Source organism: Anarhichas minor, unplaced genomic scaffold (genome assembly GCF_050575085.1).
Source record: "Anarhichas minor isolate MPS153535 unplaced genomic scaffold, ASM5057508v1 ptg000083l, whole genome shotgun sequence".
NCBI lineage: Eukaryota > Metazoa > Chordata > Actinopteri > Perciformes > Anarhichadidae > Anarhichas > Anarhichas minor.
The window spans coordinates 68,975-92,766 of record NW_027466529.1 but is presented as its reverse complement, the minus strand read 5'-3'; the positions used below and the strand labels follow the sequence as shown (position 1 = coordinate 92,766).

Below are 23,792 nucleotides of genomic sequence, written 5' to 3'. Positions count from 1 at the left end.
AGAGCTTCCACCTGGCCGTGCCAACACCCACACAATTAGGTCTTACTGTTGATCAACTGACGCAGGAAACAAAGAAGGCCACGGTCGCAACTCGCACACACACGCTAGAAAAATCCATGCATGCAGACCGTTTACTGCTGAGGAAAAACATGCTGCTTTTGTGTGTTTAATAGACTACTTGAAAGCTGGGAAGTTTTGTTCAGTTCAAAGATAATTAGAGAAGCATTTCCCTCCAAGACGGGGAGGACTTCCATAATTGTAGGCTCTCTTCTGCGGACAGAAAGCGGAGAGGAGGGGACATGCCTGGTCACTTTGTCATTATTAGCCCTTTGAGTGGTGATGATGATTAATTCAGTAGGAAGTTGGCAGTCCTCCACTATACTTTGCCTCATTTGTTTTATTTTAACCCTCCTAACCTCTCTCCCTCTTCCTTTTTTAGATTTTTCTTTCGTCGCTCTGTGGCCTTGCTTGGACTTACTAGTTATCTGCATGGTCATCTGGTCTTAGCCCTAATGCTGCAGGATTGAAGATGCAGTGCACATTATGAGGGCTCACTGTAAGCTTGGTGGGTGTTGTGCAGTAGCTGATGTAGCATAGCACCTCCATGCTTCCTGAAAGACTTATTTAAGCCTCAACTATGACATCTACACATATGTAATCTGAACAATCGTCAAGTTTTTAGTTTTTTTTAGTGCCCATAGCCACTTCATGACCAGTCCTGTAGGCCAGTCTAGAGAGGTAATGAAGATTGTCCGCTAGGCTATTAGGGGCAAGGCTCTCTGCTAATCACATAAACCCTGAAGGCCAGATGTCACTCCTTGGATTACCAATTCCTGTGCCTGGACTTTACACTAAAAATAATTTGAATGATGGGTTGCGTCACAGAGCAGCATCAACAGTGTGTGATGGAGAGCCTGACAGGATAATCACAGGCACAGACTGATGGACACAAAGATGGATGGACAGACACAGAGCTGGCTTGTTCCTTTTATGGAAAATTCCAGCATTAAATATCTGCCAGCAGGATTATGGATAGCTCTGGGTTGTACAAGGCCAGATCGAGGCGCGCTGCTCTTTGCATTAGCATCACATGAATTCCTCCCCAACCCTGATCTTAGTCACTCATTGACTCTCTGTCAGTTTCAGCACTTTGGTCAAAGAGTTCACTTGACATTGCCTACACGGTGCAATGAACTGAAGGCCACACATGTTCCCCTAAACTGGGGAAGCCTCTAAAACAAAGCTGACAACACTATTTGGAAATGAATAGGACATTCTGGAAACTCAGCTTTGACTTGTAAAGACATTCTGCACAGCTGGTTTTTGCCACAAAACTCAATTCTACCACAAACAGTGTCACAGTTTGGAGCCCTGTGCGGAACCCAGATAAGTAATTAAATAGACCAAAAGTAAGAGGTCAAACGGCTGGAATTTTATCTCATGACAACATACACAGGCAACAATGTGAACAATTATACTTCATTGGGAAAGTCGCTCCAGTCCTCAGGAATCACTCTTCATCCAAACTAGAGTTCAAATGTATTTATGATCTAGAAAATAAACAACCAAACCCCTCTTTACTATTGTCAGAAACAACACGGCGCTAAAGACCTTCCCTTGAAAATGTCCTCTTGAAGTTTATTTGAATTTCTGAACCTGCCAAGTGTAAAATTGTAAAGGTCCATTGTTGCACATTTACAATGTTGGAATGCCTTCAGCAGCCAAGGCTTTCCATTTAGCATACCTAAAGCCACACTGTGTGTCCCACATACTGCAATTAAGCATACCAGAGAGGCATTTTCCAATGTTTAGAGGCAGTGTGTTGAAATGGTAGGAGTCGATGTTTTCAGAGAGATTACTTCTCTGTCAGGGCTTCGTTAATCTTCTTTTTTGGGAGGATCAGGGCCGTTCTGCATGCCATCCGAGGGCGAGAGATGGACTGAAAACGGAGGGAAGGACAACAGAGCGTGGAGAGCGGGGCCACGAGTGGCCCTCACATTCTAGCCTGTGACCTGCCTCTGTTTGCTCTCTTTTATTAAGCCCGTCATTTATACTCCGCTGACAACATGACACAGAGTATTGATGAGGACGCCTTTAGACACCACCAAACCTACCAAAGAGTCCTTTGTAATTACAAATAGTCTTTTAATACGAAAAACCTGCTTATCATTCAAGTCAACCATGCCTTTTCTCAAAGCTCTGTGCTTTTTACAAATCATTATTTAAAACGATTTAAGGTTGAGATAAAAAATAAATACAAAAAAACAGGCTTATAAATTGGAATATATACCCCAGCCATCACCTAGTCAGGTCTGTCTGGTCGATGATCCCTGGCCTGGATATATTTGGACTACTTCCTGAGGCCTAATGGCTGCCGACACAGACCGAGACGCTCTGATGACCCTGTCTCTTTACTGGACATCCAAGTGTCTGCAGCCCTGGAAGGTGAGGGAGGCGGAGGCCCAAATCGCTGGCTAATGAAATGACTTCTGACTGTCTAGACAAAGCATTATCTCACCCTTCGCTGCTGTTTGGGTGCTGGAGCACTATACTTGCCGCACCTCCATCGCTTTTATGAACACCCTGACACATACAGATGGAGGACAAAGACCAACGTAATGTGTCTTAGGAAAGTGTTAGGTGCTTCAATTCACCCTGTTATAGATTCTCCAAGGAAATCCTCTGAAGGAACATGATATTTCCAAAGATATTCCCTCTTTTGGAAGTTTTGATGAACATGTCAGTCCAAACTCTCCAATAGGTGTACAGCTGCAAAGGCCACAGCATACGACTCAAGTCTATTTAGTGAGCCCCTTTGTTCTGAATGGAAGCATCTGCATTTGTTTCTCAACTCGTTTATCCAGGTTTTCTTCTTACTTGTCACCCATCTGTATATGCATCTACATATATAGATAAAAATCATGGCCAGCAGAACCACTGGTGGACACACTGGGACAGTGTCTTTGGGGTTAAACACTACAGGGAACTCGCCACTGAAGAGGAACATATTGTCCACACAGAGCAGCCTAGAGTTGAGTTGCTGCCTCCTGCCTGAGTTCTGCCCTCAGTCGGGGAGCTGGAGCTTGACACTGCATAGTCTCTCTCGCTCTCTTTCTCTCACCCCCACCACTATTTACCATCCTGTCTGCCTTTTTAGCTCTACTCATCTCTGCTTATTTATAGAATAATGCATCAGACCAGCTCACAGGGAGATACCGTCATGCAGGCTGCTGCTCCATCAGCCTTTATGCTCCTCCTGACCACAGTATTTGACCAGTTGGAATGAGCATGTCTCTCGGCTCTTTTACAAACACACAAAAGAGGGCAAATATCCGTCTAGCATACTGACAGCGTGTAAGAGGAAAATGTGAATGCCGTTTGACAGACACATACAGGACTTCTCAGCTCGTAAAAACGGCAACATGCCTGCTGTAAACGGGACACTCCCTCAACTCTCCCCTTCCTGCAAGCAAACAGCCAAAGATACAACATGTTGTGTTAGCTGTGAGATAACATGTTCGGTCCCCACTTGTTCAAATGTCCACGCATAGATACATAAGCAAGAAGAGACGCACACAAGCACACAGGAACACTAATACAAAGGGGCGCGTGCGGCCACACACATTCACATCCGTTGGGGTGGTGGTTATGAACTCTCTTTTATAAACTAAGCAATGACAACTTGTGTAGTTTGAGTTGAAATATGAACATTTCTAATCTAATGTAAAGCTGCAAAAGCTGGTTCCCCTGGGAAACTGTCGGTAGATAAGGAGGCTGCCCTTAACGCTGTAAGTGTGGTCATAAAACGGCTGGAGTGAGAAAAACATTTGCCTTGTTTATACTGCCAGGTCAGCCTAACCAGGCGGTGAACCAAGGCACTGGGTGGAGGAGGAGGAGGAGGAGGAGGAGGAGGAGGAGGAAGGGGCAGCAGAGTGGCTCTGCTTGAGCTGGATTTCTTATTAATCAAATCACGAGTGTAGCAAGTATACAAAGCACAGCATCCAACTTCCTCCCCACCGAGAAAGAAAAGAAAGACAGACAGACAGATAGAGAGAGGCCTTGTAATAAATGCCCTTGCTGTAGCAGAACGTGGAACAGAAAAAACTGTTTGTTCTGCTCAGAGTTCTTGCGTGTGTCGGCATAAAATGAGAATAAGGTGGCTGAAAACGTGACCAACCATAAACCACCCGCATCTGTTAACTCGCACTGCACTACCATCGACATCCACTGTATGCATGGTGCCGAGCTGCTTTGACTACAGTTGCAACCACAGCGCAGGGCGATGAAGGGACACGCACCTGATAAGCAGCCGTTCTCCAGAATGCTTATCGTGTACACACAGCGAGAAACGCCTCGCCACACCACGCTTCCTCTTATGTCATTAGGAGCAACAATGACAGCTGGACACAATGTACTATAATGAGATCAACATATGAGAACTGCAGGCCAGAAACAGTAACCCCATACACACACACACACACACAGCAATGGGGGAGGACACACAGATGAGTACAATGTGGGAAGAAAACACTGTACAATGGCAAATTGATTTGAGAGGGGCCGGTGCAGTATGGATTTAGTTGCGTGCCGACTGTGTTGCGCTACAGTGTACAGACAAATTATGAGGTTTTTAGTGTGAATGTGAATAGCGGCCTTGTTTGCTGCCCTCGCAATGTACCGCAACCTGAGGTTTTGAAAGGATGGCGCTTCAGGACAAAAGCCAAAATACAAAATGAAATACAATGAGGCTGATGTTCACACTTTGACACACATGTCTGCAAACACAAAAACGGAGAGCTAGGTTCCTGTTAGCTACGGGAGTCGAATGAGTTTTGATGAGATTTCCAAGATTATATTTCCAAAGGATCTAACCTCTCCCTAGACAAACAAAATAGGATTATAGTCTCTGACAAAAACAATCAACTGGCAAACAAAGAATTTTTTTTAAATGTTTAAAAAAATTGAATAATCCACCACAATTTTCATTTTGCGTGACCCCTAGTTATGTATGCATGGGTTGCCTAATATTTGTGCGGTTTAGATTTGTTATAACTCCACTTATATGCTAATCAAATTCAAAGTGTTTAGTGAGTTTAATAGTTTTCTCTCTTGACTACATTTTTGGAGCAGTATTTGCAGTTGGTAAACTATTGATTTGGAGTGCAAAGTAAGAAAAGTCAAACAGCAGCATGCGTGAAAAACTGAAGGCAAAGACTGAGACAGTTGCAGGGAACGATGCCAGTTGGAGGGAGCACTGCTTAGACGATGTTTCGAGGAGACGGCATCGTTGCTCCACCCTGCCCCCCTGCCTCGTTCCATGGAGCAGCATACTTTTTTGGGTGTGTCCTCGAAATAGGGGATCATAGTTTGCTTCTGCATTAATATTCAGGAACAGATACAGCTGCAATACTGCCAGTCCTGCTCCACCAGGCAGGCACCCAACACCGCACACACAGCTCTCTGCATGGGTGCAGATGTGTGTGCACGTGTCAGCAGGCGTGTACCCACGCAGACGTGCAACTCTGCATTTCTGAGACTCCACATGTGTGTGTTCACGTGTGTTTAACTTAATGACTATTAGTGCTTCTTAAGACCTCCTCAACTATTTGTCAAAGCTCTTAAACCGTAGCTGTGTTGTAACAACATGCATAAAACCACCACCCCAAAACACACACACACACACACACCCGGAGGGATGAAACTGGTGCCCACCCCTTCGATTAAATGGAAAAGAGGAACCAGTCCAACCTGACCAGGCACCTGAGAACCAATCACGCACAGGCAGTGCCACCACTTCCTGTATTTCCAAAACAGAGCTGTACTCAAAACAACAAACTCATAGGGAGGTCTACTTTAGTCTAGAGTTGCTAGGAAAAGATATTCATGAAAGAAAATGCTTTGCAGATTTCTTACTGTTTCCTTGTTTGTTTTGCGCACAGCAGGTAAAAACGCTACCAATGCCTAGCTGTTACTTTCAGCTCTCAGTTACTTGCAAGTTGTCAGCTTGAAACCAGGATGGCTCAGGGCGTTTTTGAATGACAAGTTGTGGCACACAGGCCAGTCAGTGTGTTTGATAATGATTAGTGCTGGCGCTGGTGCATGAAGCCCACTTTTTACTCCCTCAAAGACGGCAGATAGAGGAGGAATCCGGCAACTTCTATCCATTTCACATCAGAGCTCTTTATAACCCCCACATGCGGTTGGCCTTCTGCTCCCCTGTCTCCCCCAGTATACTCCACCTCCCAATGCTATCGAATACAAGCTGGAGATGGTGCACATGCCTCCCCAGGCGACAGGACTGTGTGGTATTTCAGTGGGGTGTGTGAATCTGCTGCTCAGGGTTTATTAAGGCCACAGATCAGACTAATTTAGACTACAGATGCTTTTTTTTTCTCCCGCTAAAATGCCTCAACATGCACTCCTGTCTTCATATTACAGGTGACTCATCCACATACACGCTTGACAAATTGTTATAATCTCCTAATCTCCCTTCATCATCTTCTTTTTAACCCTCTCTCCTTCTGCAGCTCCTCTCGTTCTGTCTTTGACAAAGTAAGGAGGCCCACCATGCTATATATTCAAACAGCTTTTAAAAGATTATAGCAACACACACACACAAACACATGCTCACATACCAATTTAGCAAAGCATATGTGTCCTTAATCCAACTGACAGTGTGTCGTAAACATGGGGGTTGAGTCTTTTTGGCCACAGAGCTGAGGTAATAAATATGGCGAGCCAACTCAGCCCTCTGCGTCTGATTCAGCGTGAAAATCATGGCTTTAGCCGATTATATATACAGTCGCAAATAGCAGCCAAGACCAGGCAGGAAATGGCTATTCTGACCATCAGTTTAACACCCACACATGGAGCATATAAGGAGTACACATTTGAATGGGCTTGCATAAAAGGTGAACCCCTTCAGGAGGAAAAGAAGATTTTTTGGTTTTCACGATTAAAATCTTAATGATATGACAAATGTTGTTTAGTTAATTACATGAAACAAGATCCATCTCCTACAAGAACTTGCCAGTTTGAGTTTGTTCCTGTGGTCTGAGCTGTTTCTAAACTCCCAGCTGAGTAGTAGCTGAGAGGGATTTAAACAGATGGAAAGGATGACCTGTGGGAAGCCAGTAAATAATGATTCATCGTCCTTTAAGATGCTTTGCTGTGAATAAATAGTAGTGGTGCGTTAGCCTGGTCCAGGGTATGTTTTTGCAGGCTATTCAAATGTTAAAAGGATCTGAATGAGGCTTATGTTACTGAGATGGATGCCACTTAACGCTGCCATGTTTGTGTCCAAACGTCTTTATGTTTAATGCTTATGAATGCAGGCCTCCTCCTCACATGCTGTCTCTGTCCCACAGAGACCTAATGAGGTAAAAAAAAAAAAAAACTTTCCAGGCCTGGACCCCTCTGAAGCAGCAGAGGAACAGGTCCACATAGCTAAAGGTCAACTTCTGTCCTTTTTCTGCGCCAACTTCTCTAAAAGTGGAGGGGTGGGAGCATGTTTGTGTGTGTTAGCAGCTGCTGGGCTCCGTCATGGGAGCCGAGGGGTGGGCGCTTCACACTAGGCCGTTGGTCGCAGATGTAAGGAGGAGACAGGTTAAAGGAGACAAGGGGTGAGATATAACCCCAACACCACAACCGAAATCCCTCTTAGACCACTGACCCCCCAGACCTCCTAACCGTCCCGCCTCCCGAGCTCTCCTGACCTCTGGCAGTGCCCCTGAGGCCCATGGGCCCCCACAAGAGGGTATTCATCTCCCCACACCAGCTCCACTGCCTCCCTCCCTTACTTTTTCAATCTCTGTCCCTCCCTCTCTCGTCTCTCTGCCATTCTCACTATCTGGCCCAATCCCAAAGTCCACACTCACTGACTCTCGGACTTTCGAGGTCCCGCAAAGTCCATGAAGGTTTAGGGCTGTCCCACTGTCAAATTGTCGAGTTCTTGAGGGCTCTCGAAGACATTTTGAGCCCTCCATGCACACTTTCCGTAAATCCGCGTTTCTGCAGACTTTGCCTGATGGAATTACCCACAATTCACAGCGTTGTGACATTAAACTCGGGGGTTGCCAGGGGAAGCCCAGAGACTTAGATAAAAAGAGGTAAACAAAGAGGACGGCATATGGGTGTTTGGCCTGGCATATTCAATTTACACAGAAACATTAATATTAAGAATTGAACACATGATTGAGAGGAATACAAGCAGAGACTATTACACACCTGGTTTAATCATCAACATTTTCTTTTAACTTTGCCTGTTGAAGCTGTTTTGACAAAACCAAGTAAATAGATTATTTGACAAATACCTCTCGTCTCGTAAGGCAAGAGCCTGGAAGACGTTCAATCAGGGAGTGCAAACGTAAGATGTTTTAGTGTTGTCAAGCTAACGTGATGTATTGCTGCAAAGTGCTGTCCCGTTCGTATTGATACCATTTCAAACACTTGCAGCCTCTCACACTCAACCATTTACCAGGTGATGTCAGTTAGGTCCCTGAGGGTTCAGGGCTAAAGGCTTTAGGGGGGACATTGGGATTGGGCGTCTGTCTCTCAGGCTGATTTGAGGGGTCGGTTCAAAAGGCTGCCAGGCTTAGCTGCTGGTTGGCCATGATGGTGCCATGGGGCTTTGAAGCTTTGAAGTGGATCTAAAAGGTGTGCAGCCTGTTTTTTATACTGCAACACACTTAGGCCCAGAAACATAAACAGGCACTGTTATTTATGATTATGTTTAGTCGAGTTTAGCATTAATACTTTAACGTCATAATAGAACATGCTTATTAAATGAGGAGTTTATGAGGAACATTTTCTGGAATAGGGCTCAATTTCACATTTGTTTCTGTTTTGTGAGCACTAAAGTTCTTCGAAGCTAAACAAACAGTGCATGCTTCAACTTTAAGTGCACTAAAATACAACGGCTGAAAAAAGCACTTGGTTGGAATTTCCGAATAAAATAATAGGCATAACCATTTCTTCAAATCTTTCTAAATATTGCATTTTCTAATAAAAAGGTTCAAGCTGCCATTAAACAACCATTATCGTTCACCTATGCTCCAACTAAATGTTACTAAATGTCTTCAGAGATGGTTATGCAGCTGTGAGGAAATATGTCTTACAGTTAGGACATTCAGCATGTTCTCATGCCAGTGCTGGAGTGGTATTAGAGGAGCCACAAGATAGTGTAATTGAATCAATGACTTTTTAACATCTCTCTCACTCGCTCTCCCTCCCTCTTTCTCTCCCTTTACATTATCCTTTAAAAGCTCATAAAAGGATGGTATCCAGCCTTCAGTGGTAACCAAGAAATCATTTCCTCTGTGAATATCAAATAGATATAGAGACAATTCTATTACATTTCATGACTATAATTCTTAAAACCTCTCAACACATTTCGACACTTCCAACTCCAGCTCGTCTGGATGTGTGACTTGTGAGTTTGCCGTATGGTGAAGCTGATATTTTCACAGACAATAAGGGATTCCTGAGAGAATGCCCGGCCAGAAAAGAAATGAAGAAAAAAAAGACATCACTTGAGAGGGAGGGGCGGCTATCTGTAACAGTGACCGTCACTTTTTATTTCCATTTCTGGCTAGCGTGGGGGATGTGTCATCACAACTGCTTTCACAGTAATAGAATAATGAGAATAACACAGCATGGAGAGAAAAAGAAAATACAACGGCAAGATTGAGAAAGAAGAAGAGGAGCGGAAGATGACTGTAGGAGAGCAGTTACTGCCCAGAAAGCAAGCGGAGGAAAAGGAGAGGGCTAAAGCTGCTCATTTCCACGCCTGTTGACTCTTTTGACCAACCCGGTCCCCCTTTCTCTGTTCTGTGCCTTTTTGCCTCCTGGCTCTGGAAAGAAATGGGCCCGAGCGCTAGTCGACTGAGCTTTGAAGTCCTTTGGTTATCATCCAAGCGTAGCGCTGTACCTGCAGCCATCTGTGAAGGGGCCGCCAGCAGCCACCCATCGCTCCACTTCCCTTCCATGACCGAGAGGGGCCGGAGCCAGGAGTGGTGATGGGGCTGGCATCGGAACTTAGTCCGCGTTGGCTGGACATGGCAGAGCTGTGTCTACGTCCGTGAATACGAGAGCGTATGCCCTAAAAACGCCAACCTCAGTGCCCTAATCTGAATGATTGCGTCCTTCACAGTTTACTTCAATATCTGCCCCTAAACACTCGCCATCCTCACCCTCCCTCCCTGTCTCCTTCACTCGGAAGACAAGTGTGTCGAAAGGCTTGATTAAAAACTGCAAGCCATTTTTCACTCTGAGCTTGGTGTAATAGAGACGGTTAGGATATTTTGTTTCAATGAAGTGGCTGTGAGTGTGGCAGTTGCCCTCAACATTCGGCTGTTGTCTTTCCACCACATTCAAGGCTTTGTTCAACTTTTTATTTTATTTTTACCAGCTTGGCGAGTGCATGTGCAATGTGACGTGTCAAGTTGAAAGGCCAAAATAGCCGGTGATAAATGCAGCCAACAGCGGCAGCACTCTTCCAGAGGGTGCGATGTCAAATGGACTAGTATGGGGGGGGGGGGGGGGGGGGGACACTATCACAAACAATAGGATTAAGACCTGGGACAATGTGTGCCACAAACAAGCTGGTGGTTTGGTTTGGGGGGTTAGTGATGGCAATAAGACAACCGGGGGGGACAGGAAGAAGGGGGGGGGGAGTCATGATTAGGGAGAACAAAAAAGCTACAGTAGTTAGACATCTTCTCAAACCAGCCTCCAATTACACGAGCGCACACACACACACACACACACACACACACACACACACTCACATTCATGGGGCTTCCAATCTGGCCATCAGGCTGTTGCTGAAGTGTCACATGGGCACCATGTGTGCTGGCCAATGGCCTCTCGGCTTATCAACAAACAGAGTGGGATGGAAGGACAGATAAGGGCTGGATGTGGGGGTGGGGCAGGGAAACGCGGTCTGGGTGGGGGTGGGAACTGGATGGGTCATTGCTGAATGATGATTGCAAAGTGAGCAAGCGATATATGGCATGCGAGTAAAATGCAAACCATGCTTGTGCTGCTCTGAAAAAAAGACTCACTTAAATATACTGTATATTTAAAAAATAAAAATAAAAATTTAAAAAGTGACACCCTCAGCATATGAAGTGCCCTTTATGCTAAAGGCATCCCGGCGTAATTATTGCTTAGCAGGCCCAAGTTAACAAAAGGCCTCATTCACTCTGTGTTGAGAAGCAGTAAAAGTGAACCTTTGTTTGAACCGTGGCTCTCATAGCAGATCAAAGCAATGGATGTGTCACAAGGTGCAGAGACTCTCAGCACGTTTTAGCAGATGCTACTCTCATCCTCGCTGTAGAGCGCTTATTACATTACTTTTAGCAAGAGGAGGTTATCTAGATTTAAGAGGGACCTTCATCTATTTCTGTCTCTTCCGCTGATCCTCAAATACAAGAGGGTTTTTTTAGGTAATGTGGCAACCCACTGAGAACAAGGTTTCCAAAATCCAAAACCTGAAATCATGAAATACTTGAAATTGTATCTCTGCATTTAACCTATCCAACGCATTTAGGAGCAGGGGGCTGCTGTGAAGCATCCAGGGAGCAACTTTGGGTTCAGTGACTCGATCAAGGAAACTGAGCAACATGCAGAGCCTGGGATCAAACCCCCAACCTTGTGATTAAAGGACAACGGACTCTACCGGTTCACGACATTCGAGTGCTATCATTTTAAATGCAGGTATCACATATTGGCAATTTAAATCTATATCAACTTTTACATTACAGGCCAGAGAGCAACGCAACTTTAAGATGCCGGCCACACTAGTTTCCTTACTTAACAGAGCCTGGAGTCGTTACAAGCTGACACCATACACAGTGTGAAACAACAGTGCAGGGAGAAAAAGGGGCCTTTACACATGCATGACAACCAACACGGAAATGCCTTGTGTAAGCAGTCGACAGGGTTGAGGCTCCATCCCAGCCAGCCTCCCCCTTCGATAAAAACCAACTCATGTCAGCAATTGATGTGGTCTCCTGCTTCAAGGACTGTGGAGCCCGGCTTTCAGAGTTGTTTCCGAGAGAGGTCTGAAACATATGGCAGAAGCACTAAAACAGGAAGGCTAACTGACTGAAGAGAACATGAGAATTGCAAAGTCCTCTCGCATCTCAATTGAATTTCCTCCAAGCTCCAAGCTCCAAGAAAGAAGAAGGAAAAAATAAGAGCCAGAAGAATAATGTGCTGGAGTATTAGAGGCAGTTTCACTCCAGAGAAATTGACTAAAAAGAGTATATGAAATGTTGAGCCTGCTGACATAGCCAGAAGTATTGTGCTCATATTCAAGGCTGGGCCTCCTGTGTCAGACTGGCCTCTATACAAACCTGTCATTTCAGTTCAGGCTGACGTCCCGCCCCCCCCCCCCCCCCCTGCCCCCCCCCCCCCCCCCCCCCGTCATCTGTTTCCAAAACCCTCTGATCACACCTGTGAACTATTTCAGCACATCAGAGAGCTCACATAGTCCCTTGTCTTCAGCTGAGAGCTACACGCACGCACCTCATCTCACACAAAACTCACATTCTATCTCCCTCCAAAGCTTCAGCTTCTTCTACTAAATGCTTCAACAAATCAATAGCACAAAGGATCCCTGAACACTGGATTTGTCTTCCTTTTTCGGATCGGAAGCTTTGAATAATGCAAAAGCGATACTTGTAAAGACAGCTTATCCTTTTTCATAACCCCTTTCTGAGCAAACCGCCTTCCAAACAAGTCACGGGGCGACGCATCAGGTCAACAAACAGATCAAAACGGCTGCTGAGTGACAGCGAAAAACAAGAGATAAACACTCTCAATGGCACCTACAAGGATTTGCACCTCCAGTACAGGATTTGAGTGATGACTGTTCTTTCCTGTGAGCTATTTAAAATATCGCCGCATCTCCTTTCAACTGTTTAGCTAACCTCCCTCCCCAGGCCTCTCTCTTTCTCCGACGTGGACGCTGAAGAGCTAAACACACCACCCTGCTTGTCATAACAGCCAGGAAGAGAGACCCTCCTCGGTTCCCCAGACTCTGCCACCGGCAGCGGCCCCCCGAAGGCCCCCGGGGTTCTTCCTGCAATTCTAATCAAAGTTTTAAAAAGCTGCAACCTTGGAGCCTAAGCCTGGGTCGTAGCCTGTGAGGAAGATATCAATCAAGCAGGTCCAAACAAGCGTGAGGGGGAGAGGAGGGGGGGGGCGGAGAGAGTTCAGGGCAGTTTCTGAGAAAGTCCGTCCTTCTGTCGTCAGAGGAGTAACTTCCCCTCAAACAAGGCAAGGTACATTCCCCATACCTGGAAACCGGGAGGTTGTTCAAAGTCGCATTAACAATAGCTGGATGGTTAAAACATAAATCTGCCTTGTGATACTGTAGCGCCTGTCACCACTATCATCGTCAGCAGCAGCCTCTGAGTCATACTCTGTCCGTTTTTCCTGGCATGAATGAAAGAATCCTCTCTGGAATAGTCCTGGCTGACCTGTGAGAGGCAGATCTGCAAATGAAGTTGCCTCCCTGCCTGGTGCCCAGCCTCGCAGCTGCCTAATCCTCTTGCAGGCCTGCCATACAAATGGGTGAAGCCACATGTGTGCATGACATACGCAGATAGAGACAAATGCTCACGCAGGCATGAGCACACCACAACAACAATATCCAGCCAGGGAAGAAGGGCAGGCAGGGTTTGGCGGTGTGTGAATATTAGCTTTTCCACAGCTGGGGGCTGCTGGACCTGCTCCGTTCATCAGACATCCATCAAGGTGTCAGTTTGGGTTATGAGACCAGGCTCCCAGGGTGATCAGGCCGCTGCCCTGCCTGCCAGCAGGCCCGCCTTATGGCTTTCTGTCTGGGCCAAGACGGACCAAAGGCAAACACGTACAAAAAAAAGAAGAAGGAAAAAGGCAATTTGACCACTGCAACCTTCATAAACATTACCGAAAATCTCCACTGTGTTTAAACAAATACGTCCAAATAAGTGATTATGCATGTGAAAGCTCAGTGATCACCATAATTGCCGGTCAGTCTACGCGAAGGCCCCCCCCCCAAACCTATTCCCCCCCCCCCCCCCCCCTAGACTTCGGTCATTGCTCTACATAACAGGCCCCTCCAACACGGAGGAGGACGGGTAAGGTAATTAATTCCCCCTGCCGCCTCTTTCTCTTCCCTTTCTCCTCCTCTCCGTGGCGAAGGGGGAAAGCCGGGGAATGTAATTTACACTAATTACCTTTTGCATAGGAGTCTCATTTCAACTTTCCTTTTCATGTTGAAACGCTGTCGTCTCGGGCTATTCCTGCGAACTTCAACACCCCGCAGGAAGAAATCTCTACAATATTGTAGTGACATGACAGCACTTAGTGGGGAGTTTGTAGCAACCTTATTGTTGTTCATGATAGTGTATCTTCTATAGCTGCCTATTATAGAACCTAAATATCCATACTAGAGCCCACTTTTGCATGAGATCTTTGTATAATGCCACTTTAAAACGTGTAGTATTACTTTTCAATAGTTCTTTTTGTCAATGGTAGTCTTCAACATGTAGAGAAGGGGTTCCCTTTAACACCAGCAGAGGGACTATAGAGTAGACAAGAGGATATCAAACATGAGGCTGCTGGAAAATAAATATTGGAAACATCAAGGGTCATCATTTGCTTTGTGCTGCAAATCAATTTGCAAAAGCTTCTGATCAGCATGTAAACCTCTGTTTCCTTTGGACATGCTGTTAAAGGTTATCTGTCCCATTGTATGACAGAAAAGCATCTCTACAGGCTACAGTAAATAAGTGCATTACCACAGAGACATTAAAGCAACATCTCACAAAACATTACATCAAACCGAATAACACTAACATCCCTGATGTATCATAGTATTCAATTTATTGCTACTATTAGTGTAGTTGCACTTGTACCATATCCACAGACCCCCGATCATGCACGGATGGTATTGTGGGCAGCTTGCACTGTTTAATAACATGTATAACCCACCTTGTAGCGACATTGCAAAGCAAACAAATTGTTTATCTGTGAATAACTCTGTTAGATTAAAAGAAGAAAAGAAAGAAAAAAACTGTATGACAGCAAACAATTTAGAGAAGCGTGCGGTAGCATTCTCTCAATTGGATTAGTCACAGCGACAATACTGCAGCGATCGCGAATATACGCCGTATTTATAAGCTTGCCTTTGGTTTCCGGAAGAAGAATAAATAAATAAAAGCATTTGAATCAATCGATCAGTGATCTAAAGTCAGTCGGTGGTAAGATTGCTGTGGTATAATGTGGACAGAATGAGAGTGAATAGAGGCGAGACTCGCACCGATCGGTCTCCGACCTTCTTTCATCCCGTCTTTAAGCAGAGCGATCATTTGTAGCAGGAACAAACACGAGGACACAACACAACATTTACAACACGTAGACCAGGTGGTTTATGAAACACACGCTTGTCTTTGACCTTATTCGGGAGGGTGTATTGCCTTATCGGCGCTATGTTATCGGACACACACCGGGCAGCTCAATCCGAGTGTTTACTCTTTAACTGTGACCGACAGCACTAATGCACAGAGCTGCGGGCAATTTGACAGCCATATACCTCCGGTGTGGATATTATAATGTAAACAGCCTATAGCCTATGTGTAATGTTTCTGACAGAAACAGGGGAAGGTGCAACGCATCTCTTTCCGTATCAGCCGCAATTCAATCGTATCACAATTGATACAGTATAGGCTCAGTGACAGAGCTCCGCACAAGGAGAGAGAGAGAGAAAAACAGCCCATTTTCAAAAGCATCTTACCTTCGTATACAGGGGCCATCGGTGCAAGGGTTTCTGTTATTCATGGCAAAAGAATAAAGCGAGATTTATGTTCAAAACTCAATGCAAATCTGCCATCTTGAAACACTGATGAGAGAGTCGCCGCGGTCTCCTGCATTACTGGCCCAGTTCATTAGTGAGGGAAATGCTCATAATTCATATCCAGGCGTTTTTCAATCCTAGGTTCCGATGCGAGGGGGAGCGACAGAGGAGGAGGCTGCGCGATCCAAAATCCCACCTGCAGGGCTGCTTTCCCGGAGGCTCAAAATGATGAGCCGCGGTGACGGGTTCACTTCAGCTATTGTGCGACATGTCTGTGGAGTGAGGAGTCTCTGCAAAAGTTGCAGTGGTCAGAGCGCAGCGAGTTTGGTGTACAGTGAGCGAGTCGAGCGACGAGCGAGTCGATGGAGGCGACGAGGAGACAGCGAGTACTACGATGAGAGTCGCATCATCATCATCATCATTATCTTCAGCCTCAGTTACAGAAGAATGTCGTAGCAAATAATAATAATGATAATAATAATAATAAATAACAATTTATAAAAAGAAAAGAATAAAAAGAGCGTATCAACCATTTACGACTCGACAAGGGAAGTTTTTTTTCTTTAACACCTTTTCAACACAGAGGCAGTTCAAAGTGATTCACGTGCGGTCAGGCGAAGAAATACACATTAGAATAACAATTAAAGCAAAAGAAAAAGGAAAATGAAATATTAGAGTGGAATAAAAGTAGATTCAAAATCGATGAAAGAAAAATAGACAAGATAACAGACCATCAATACCGCTATAGAGTACTAATAATACTACTAGACCTAGCCTACTATTACTACTTATACTTTATGTTCAGCTATTTATTATTTGTCTTTTCATTTTGAGGAGGTAGATTTTTTTTCTCTCCCTGCTCCTTTTTGATTGTGGAATGTGAAATATTATTACTTGTATATTGAGTTTATGCCTCCCATAAATTGAAAAAACACACATGTGATGTAAAGTGGTAGCCTATAGTAGTATTACTACAACTACCACTACTACTGATACAAAACAAAATAATTATAATAATACAAATTATGATAATAATAATACTTTAAGAAAAAAAGGATACAGGCTACGTATTGTTACATGATATAGTTATTTGAACATGATGTGACTGTTGTCATTATCCACAGCCGTGCAAAGTGCATCTGGGTTGGATGATTCTGGGGACGGTTCGTCATGCCTGCGCGAGGCTGAAGCGCTCCTACAGTAGGCTACAGTATGACGACATGGGGTTTGCACAGAATGAACTGGAGCGGAATCGGATTACATAGGCTCACACAAATATGAGTAATCTGTTATTTACCAGCGACCCCAAAATGCACTCAGAGCAATATACGCACCAAACCTCTAAATTAAATATGTCGATTTCGACACGTGGGAGGTTGTTAATATAGCAGAGCATTAGAGCAGAGCTATTTCACCCTATAACCAAAGTGCACGAGGCTGAAAATAAATGTGAAAGCTATATATGTCTCTGTAGAAGTGCTTTGATCTCGCCGCTGTCGGACAAAATAATCATACATTCAATCAAAAAGTTACATTGTCTCAGTGTGAAAAACCAATCAGGGATGCTCTATCTTCAGCAGATGATGTGCATGTTCTGAGCCATCCAGCTTTGCAACTAGTTGTGCAATTACTCATTCCGTTTAAGTATGTCACAGGGCCTTCGGCCTGCACACACATCACATAGAGCTGACCACTGCAGGTTTGAGTGATGATGTAACTGCAGGACATGACATGAAATCTGAAAATCTTAGAGGCCCACAGGATGCACAGACCCGTATTTGTTTGGCCTTAAAACACCCAAGAGTTTGCTGAGCAAGTAAGACGCAACAAAATTGGAAGAGTGTGGCTTATTCAAGATATACAGAATAAAATACTAAACAATATGTTTAGGTCCTTAATTATTCCCAGAACAGTGTGGTACAGTTTCTTTATATAGTATTCCTCTAAATCGTTTGTAGGTTCGTATCATTTTATAGGTTTAAATTGTCACACATTTTTTGTTGTTGTTGCCTTTGGTCTTAAGCATCAACAGACTAACAGGTTGTGCAGGGCTGTAGTGCGTATTTGGACAATACGGAAAAATGCTAACTTTGGCTTCTTTATTGCTGGTTTTACAGCAAGGAAAGAGCAGGAGCCAGTCTTTCTCGCAAGGAAGTGTGAATGGCATAAAGGCTTTTAAACACTACGGGGCCCTCCTCGGGACAATCGGCACGTTTGAAAACCCAGAAATAGAGAAATGATACAAATCATTCAGATCAGTAACATCTGATTTATTGTGTATCGGTGGTATGGCCAAATAAATGTTGCAGCTTTTGTGCTTCCCTTAGACCTTTTAGTACAATTATAAAAAGGGCACAATGGAGCAGTGAGACATATCCTTCCCCACTTCTCTTAAGTTTCCTAAAAATCCATGCATTCAAATCCACAGTTTGAAAGATCTATGATCCAGTTTTATATTTACCATTCATTCTTATCAATAATATTTACCCCGCCAACTCAAAATGTTCATTACAGTCATTCATTGCATAGCAGTACTGTGTTAACTGAAAGTAAACTCGAGGGCGAGGTTGAACAAGGATGTAGTTCTGCAAAAAGCGTTTCCCAACTGTTTGGGAAATAACTTAAAAATTAGATTTCACTTTTCACTTCCCGAGAAGTGTTTTATGTGAAACTATGGGACTTCTATAAAATAGTTCTGACTGCTTGTGTTGCTTTCCCGAACGGACTGCCTCTCTCTGAACAAAATAAGTTTGTAACTCTAAAATGCTACCACTACGGAAAAGAATGATATAGTCAACGAGGTGTGCAACAGGTAATGAAACCCATGCTATGACAACCCACTTGGGCCAACTGGTGTCATTTTGAAAATGTCTGAACACAGCAGTCTTGCCCTGAAGTTTCATTAAGATCCAGTCAGGGCATGTTGAAGACATTGTGTGTGACAGGCCAACAGATGATGACACGTTGAACACACAGACCGACAGACAGACAGATGGTCAACAGCAATTACGTTGGATTAATGCATCTCCCTTCCCCCAAGGTCACCGCGTAGAACAAATAAGAGTCACAGGCCAGAACTACAAATCCCAGTGAGTGACGACAACAAACAGGTTGATATGGTGCATGTGGATACTACTACTCAACAACATATCAGGTAGATAAATGATTAATAAGCAGTGGGAGAGTGACTGTAAATGCTAGCCAGAGATAGCCGGAATAATACTGAAAAGTTAAGGATTTTCTGTCAACTAAAGAATAATAAAAGCTACATTTGTATATTTATATATATTTTAGGAATAAAGTCACAGTCGTGACTAATACTAACTTGTTCTCCACCCATAGACAAACTCTCTCACTATTATCCCGTACCTCTTTCCTGTTCCACTTATCTGTACCATGCACCAACAAATCTGCACATTTTACACATTCAGTGCAAGGGTTTTAATTAACTATAAACTGTTATTAAGTACTAAAGACATGGAACGTAAACACGGCTGTAATTATAGAGACTTACAGAGTCTATTTACTCACGAGTGACTTCTGCTGAGTTTCGGATGATCCTGTTTGTGTTGACACAGGATGGTGTGCAGCCTGCAGAGCAGAGAGACGGCCCTGAGCGATTTGGCGCCCTTGGCGAGATTTTAGCTGGTGCCCCTTGCATCGCAGCCATGATGCGCCGGGGTGATGCTGCGGGCAACCGAGAAAGTAGGCCCTATTTATCAGGTGACGTAGTAATGTTGTTGTGGGCTTTTTTTTTTGTAATATTTCAAAATAATGGTTTGAGAATTGTGTTAGTAAAAAATTGTAAAAGTTATGAATTTGTTTTCTTTCCTCATTCAAGGCGCCCACGTGGATGGATGGCACCTATAGCGCCTATGCCACAGGCCGGCTCTGCTTCAGAATTAGAGGACGCACACACTTTACCACATGGCCTAAGTTTAAAAAGAAGCTAAGTCTGGTAAGTGCGTGGTTGGGTCTAGGATACACAAAAAGCTGCCTGAACTTTCATGAGACTTCAAACACAATATGAAGATAAATATGTCAGCTCTATTATTACAGAAAGCAATTGCCTATATTGTGCTTGTTCATATACTGTCAGCCACCACTCTTTCATTATCTCTTATGGCCTCGTACTTGTTCAGGTGTATCTTATATCCAAAAGTGAGTTACATAGGTGGTCCTACTTAAATAAACATCTCCTCACATCTCTCATTACGTTTATTTGGACTGCATGTGTACTCCCTTTGAAAATTCGCTTTAAGGGAAGTCAAGGAACCCAAACATCATGTGTTTTCGCTCAGCCCCTCCTGCTTTTGTGGAAAACATGCTCAGTTGTTACTGACCTCTGACCTCTTGTATAGCACCGAAATAGCCTCTGTGCTGATTCAGACCCCTAAGTGCTGTACTCAACTGGTTAGTCCCGCAGGCCCAATTATTACCTCATACATGTTATAATCAGGGGTCGTTTCTTAGTTCGCTGACATGGACGACATCATTGACTTCTAAATTGACATTTCCATGGGAAAATCACTTTTACCTAGTAAAAAGAAAACGCCTGAATAACAACCTAGAAAATTCCTGTTCGGTACTTGGCCCGACCAATCTGTTTTTATGTGTAACATCAAAAAAAGGCATGCATGAGTAACATTTGTAAGTGAATGATTTTCAGAGGTAAATACTGTACGTCATAAAACATCCGCCCACGAACACTGGAGCCCTAAAATCAGAACTTTTAGAAACTTCTATTGATGCCTGCATGTTATCAGCCTTGTATTCTTCCATGTTAACTGATGGTTGAGCTGCAGTGGTCATGAACATGTCTCAGCTTTAGCATTACAAGACTTGAATACTCAACTACAATTAGGCGACATAATGAATTCAGTAAAAAAGGTAACCACTTATATGCCAGACTGTCCGTTAAACCATCTAAAACACCCGATAAACACAAGAGGAAATAAAACGGTGACAATAAAAACATGCCTACCTGAGTTGTTAAATGACTGACGCCTCTCCTACGCAAAAGCTGTTTTCTTTTGTGCAAAAGCCGTTTTGTGGTTTTTGTTGTTATGTTCGAGTGCACTGTTTTTCCTGCCTGTGAGGCTGGTGGTTTACCAGGCATCTCAGCAGAGTAAACAGCATTGAGATTTGTCTGTGACAATGATTTTGGCATTGAGTACCTTTTTGATTGAGCTACGGTATTTCTTTAACAACAAACAAGCTGCATGAATTACAACCAAAAGCTGGAAATGATTATCCCATATGCTTCACACGCACCAATGCATGCAGTTCTGTTTTCAACAATCAAGCAATTTGTCATGCCATGTAAAATCTAGAGCGCACGGAGTAGCTTCCCTTTCTCTTTTTTTTATATATTTTGAGTGTTCAGCAATATGCTTCTCAACACATTCTCCTTGTGTTGCAACGTCCTGTCTTGTGCCTCTCTGTGCTGCTTGTTCTTTCTGCGGCTCAGCCTGCGATGTTCCTGAGTGGTTTGTCATTGTCACCATATTACGGAGAAGGGGACGGACAAGGCCTCCTGGGTCACAGTGGAGGGGAACGGTGAGAGCTCTACCAAGCTTTAGACATAAACGCTGGAACAAATGATGGGCTGGTTGCCTGGGAAACCAATCAACTAATCTGCATGAGACAAATCAGCGTTGTGGCAGAGTCCAAAGAGATGAGGCCTGTAGAAGGAAATAGCACTTTCTGTCTTCATTTCAAGTAGTGAGAGGTTTGCTTCTTAGATATGGTACATACTATGACTAACGCACTTCAAATACATTAGCTGAGTCATCACAAATCGTTAAAGAGTCATCGTTCAAAATGTTGACACAAAGAGCTCTTTCTGTTTGTTTCTGATCTCTTTGCTTTACATCCTGACTTTCTTCTTTTGCAGCCAGATCTGCAGTACATGTAGTGTCATTCACATGCATGCAACAAAGTTTACGTGCTAATCCCTTTCTGTCGTCTGCCTTAATAAAGTGATGGTTGTGAGACATTAAGGGGTGTTTCCTACATTATGGAGGCTGTAATTGATTTCTAAATGTATTCCATGTCTCACCTTTCTGGAAAGTAAATAACTAACACTGACGAAAAAACAGCCAAGACCGGCTGAAGGTGGTTACTGCTCTGTCGATGGTCTGAGTTGGATTTTAATGTGCACTGCAGGTCAGATGCTGTTTAAATCACTGATGCTGGTAGACCAGAAAAACAACAACTTAACTACCGTTTGCTGGTCAAAATAGTGCTTCATGACCAAATGGGACTTCATTACAACATGAACGAGGTTGTGGAAGTCCCACTCAATGACAAAACGCATTGTAAATAACTGGTGTCTTTTAAAATTTAAGAGGCATTCCACTGATTTTTACTCATGAAGGTCAGTTCAATCATCATGGGGAGTACCAGTCAGTGTGTGAAGACAGTTGTATAACGTCTTCTGTGGCTCTGGAGGGAGCTTTCTAAAGTCTGATAAAATAACCGACTTGAGTTAGAGTCCAAGTTGAACTTGAGACTTCAAAACTTTGACAGAGAGCCTGCGTTATAATCTGAAGGCATTGAATTTGAAAGATGAAGGATAGGGCAGGGAGGTCTAATATACAATGTGGATGTGTTGCATTATCGGAGTTGTAGGATCCAGCATTGAAGTCAGGATATCTCGGCCTCTGCCTTCTTTTTTTAAAATCTGTCTCTCGCAAGCACTCCAATTTTATGGAAGAGCAAAACCAAATCGCTGGAGTACTCCATTAAGCTATTGAATGTCAGAAATAGCACACTTGAAATTCATTATGGCTGTGAGATGGGACCCAAAGAACATAAACTCACTGTCCCATCGCAGCCTTTGTCCAACCAATTAAACACGGGCCAGCAAAAAAAAGTGCAGACAACACAAATGGACATGCCATCTGTGCCGCTCATGGGCCTCTGTCCCAGTGCACAATATGTATTCGCTGTGCAACACTCTGTGTTTGTTTAACCCGTTATTACCGATCTGGCTTTGACCCCTGCAAATGAAATTGAACCTGCATGCCAGCGTGGGTTTCAAATGTCAGACAAAGGGGAATTATTTAGGGTTTTAAGTCTGAAGCTTAAATATTGACCGACCAAAACCAACACCACTACATCTGCAAAAAGTCTTTACAAAGTGAACTAGTTTTCTCTCTCTTTCTTCTTTAATTCACATGTAACCCAGCAATGCACGATTGATCACACAACTGAAGCAAGGGAAGAGCAAAGGCAACCCCTCCTATGCTCTTTCTTTCTCCCTGAGCACGGTTTAGTGCTACAATAAACCCCATTTGCAAGCAGAATGCCTGCCATGTATGGTGTACCTCAAAGAGACCCACCGGGTTTCAGCTCGTCTATTGTGCGACGAACATTAACCACTTAAGATGTAGCGCTTTTCCTTCAGCTGTTAAGACGCAGTGTGCAGAGTTAATGCTTTTGATCCAACTTATGCCACTGCTGAAGGTGGTGTTTTTATCTCCCCTTTGCACTGTTATTATGTGTGCATATACACATGGGCACACATTGTGTGCACAGGCACACATATGTACAGGAAGACAGAGAGGGAAAGAGAAACTGTGTCCAGAACATGTAAATTCCTGTCTGTTTGTGAATCTGCAGCTGCTGTGGAAGTTATGTGACCTGCTATCAACATAATTGAAGATTTACATGCTACTGGAGATGTGCATATGAGCTTGTGTTGCATGAAACTACCGTGTATGAAAGCAGCTGAGCCCCCAAGATTAGAAATGACAGGGTTCAGGGAAGTCGAAGTCCAGAGACAAATAGAGAATTACGCCCACACTTCAACTTCACTCCTCAGTAAAACAAACTAAAGGTTGTGTCCTTGAAACACAGCCTGTCAGTGGTTTCTCAAGTGCTGTAGGCCTATGCTTACTGTTTCTTTCCTGTCTGACATTCTGAAAAGCACAAGTCGTGC

General features: G+C 43.9%; 1 protein-coding gene and 1 long non-coding RNA gene across 5 annotated transcripts in view; one reads left to right on the top strand and one right to left on the bottom strand.

The window, feature by feature from the left end:
• hipk2 (homeodomain interacting protein kinase 2) overlaps positions 1–16,164 on the bottom strand; it is a 69,460-nt gene extending 53,296 nt beyond the window's left edge. Inside the window, exon 1 of one of the 4 annotated variants that reach the window (XM_076081648.1) lies at positions 15,788–16,164. In XM_076081648.1, the coding sequence (XP_075937763.1) occupies positions 15,788–15,806 (19 nt within the window). In that variant the 5' untranslated portion in view covers positions 15,807–16,164. Of the gene's footprint in view, positions 1–15,313; positions 15,747–15,787 lie in introns of those variants that run through there. The other 3 variants (XM_076081647.1, XM_076081646.1, XM_076081645.1) reach the window with 3 other exon arrangements.
• On the top strand, positions 12,433–20,280 carry LOC142938347 (uncharacterized). The gene is made up of 3 exons (XR_012949559.1): positions 12,433–19,001; positions 19,426–19,570; positions 19,689–20,280. It is a non-coding gene; the product is annotated as an uncharacterized LOC142938347 (long non-coding RNA).
• The last annotated feature ends 3,512 nt before the right edge of the window (positions 20,281–23,792 follow it).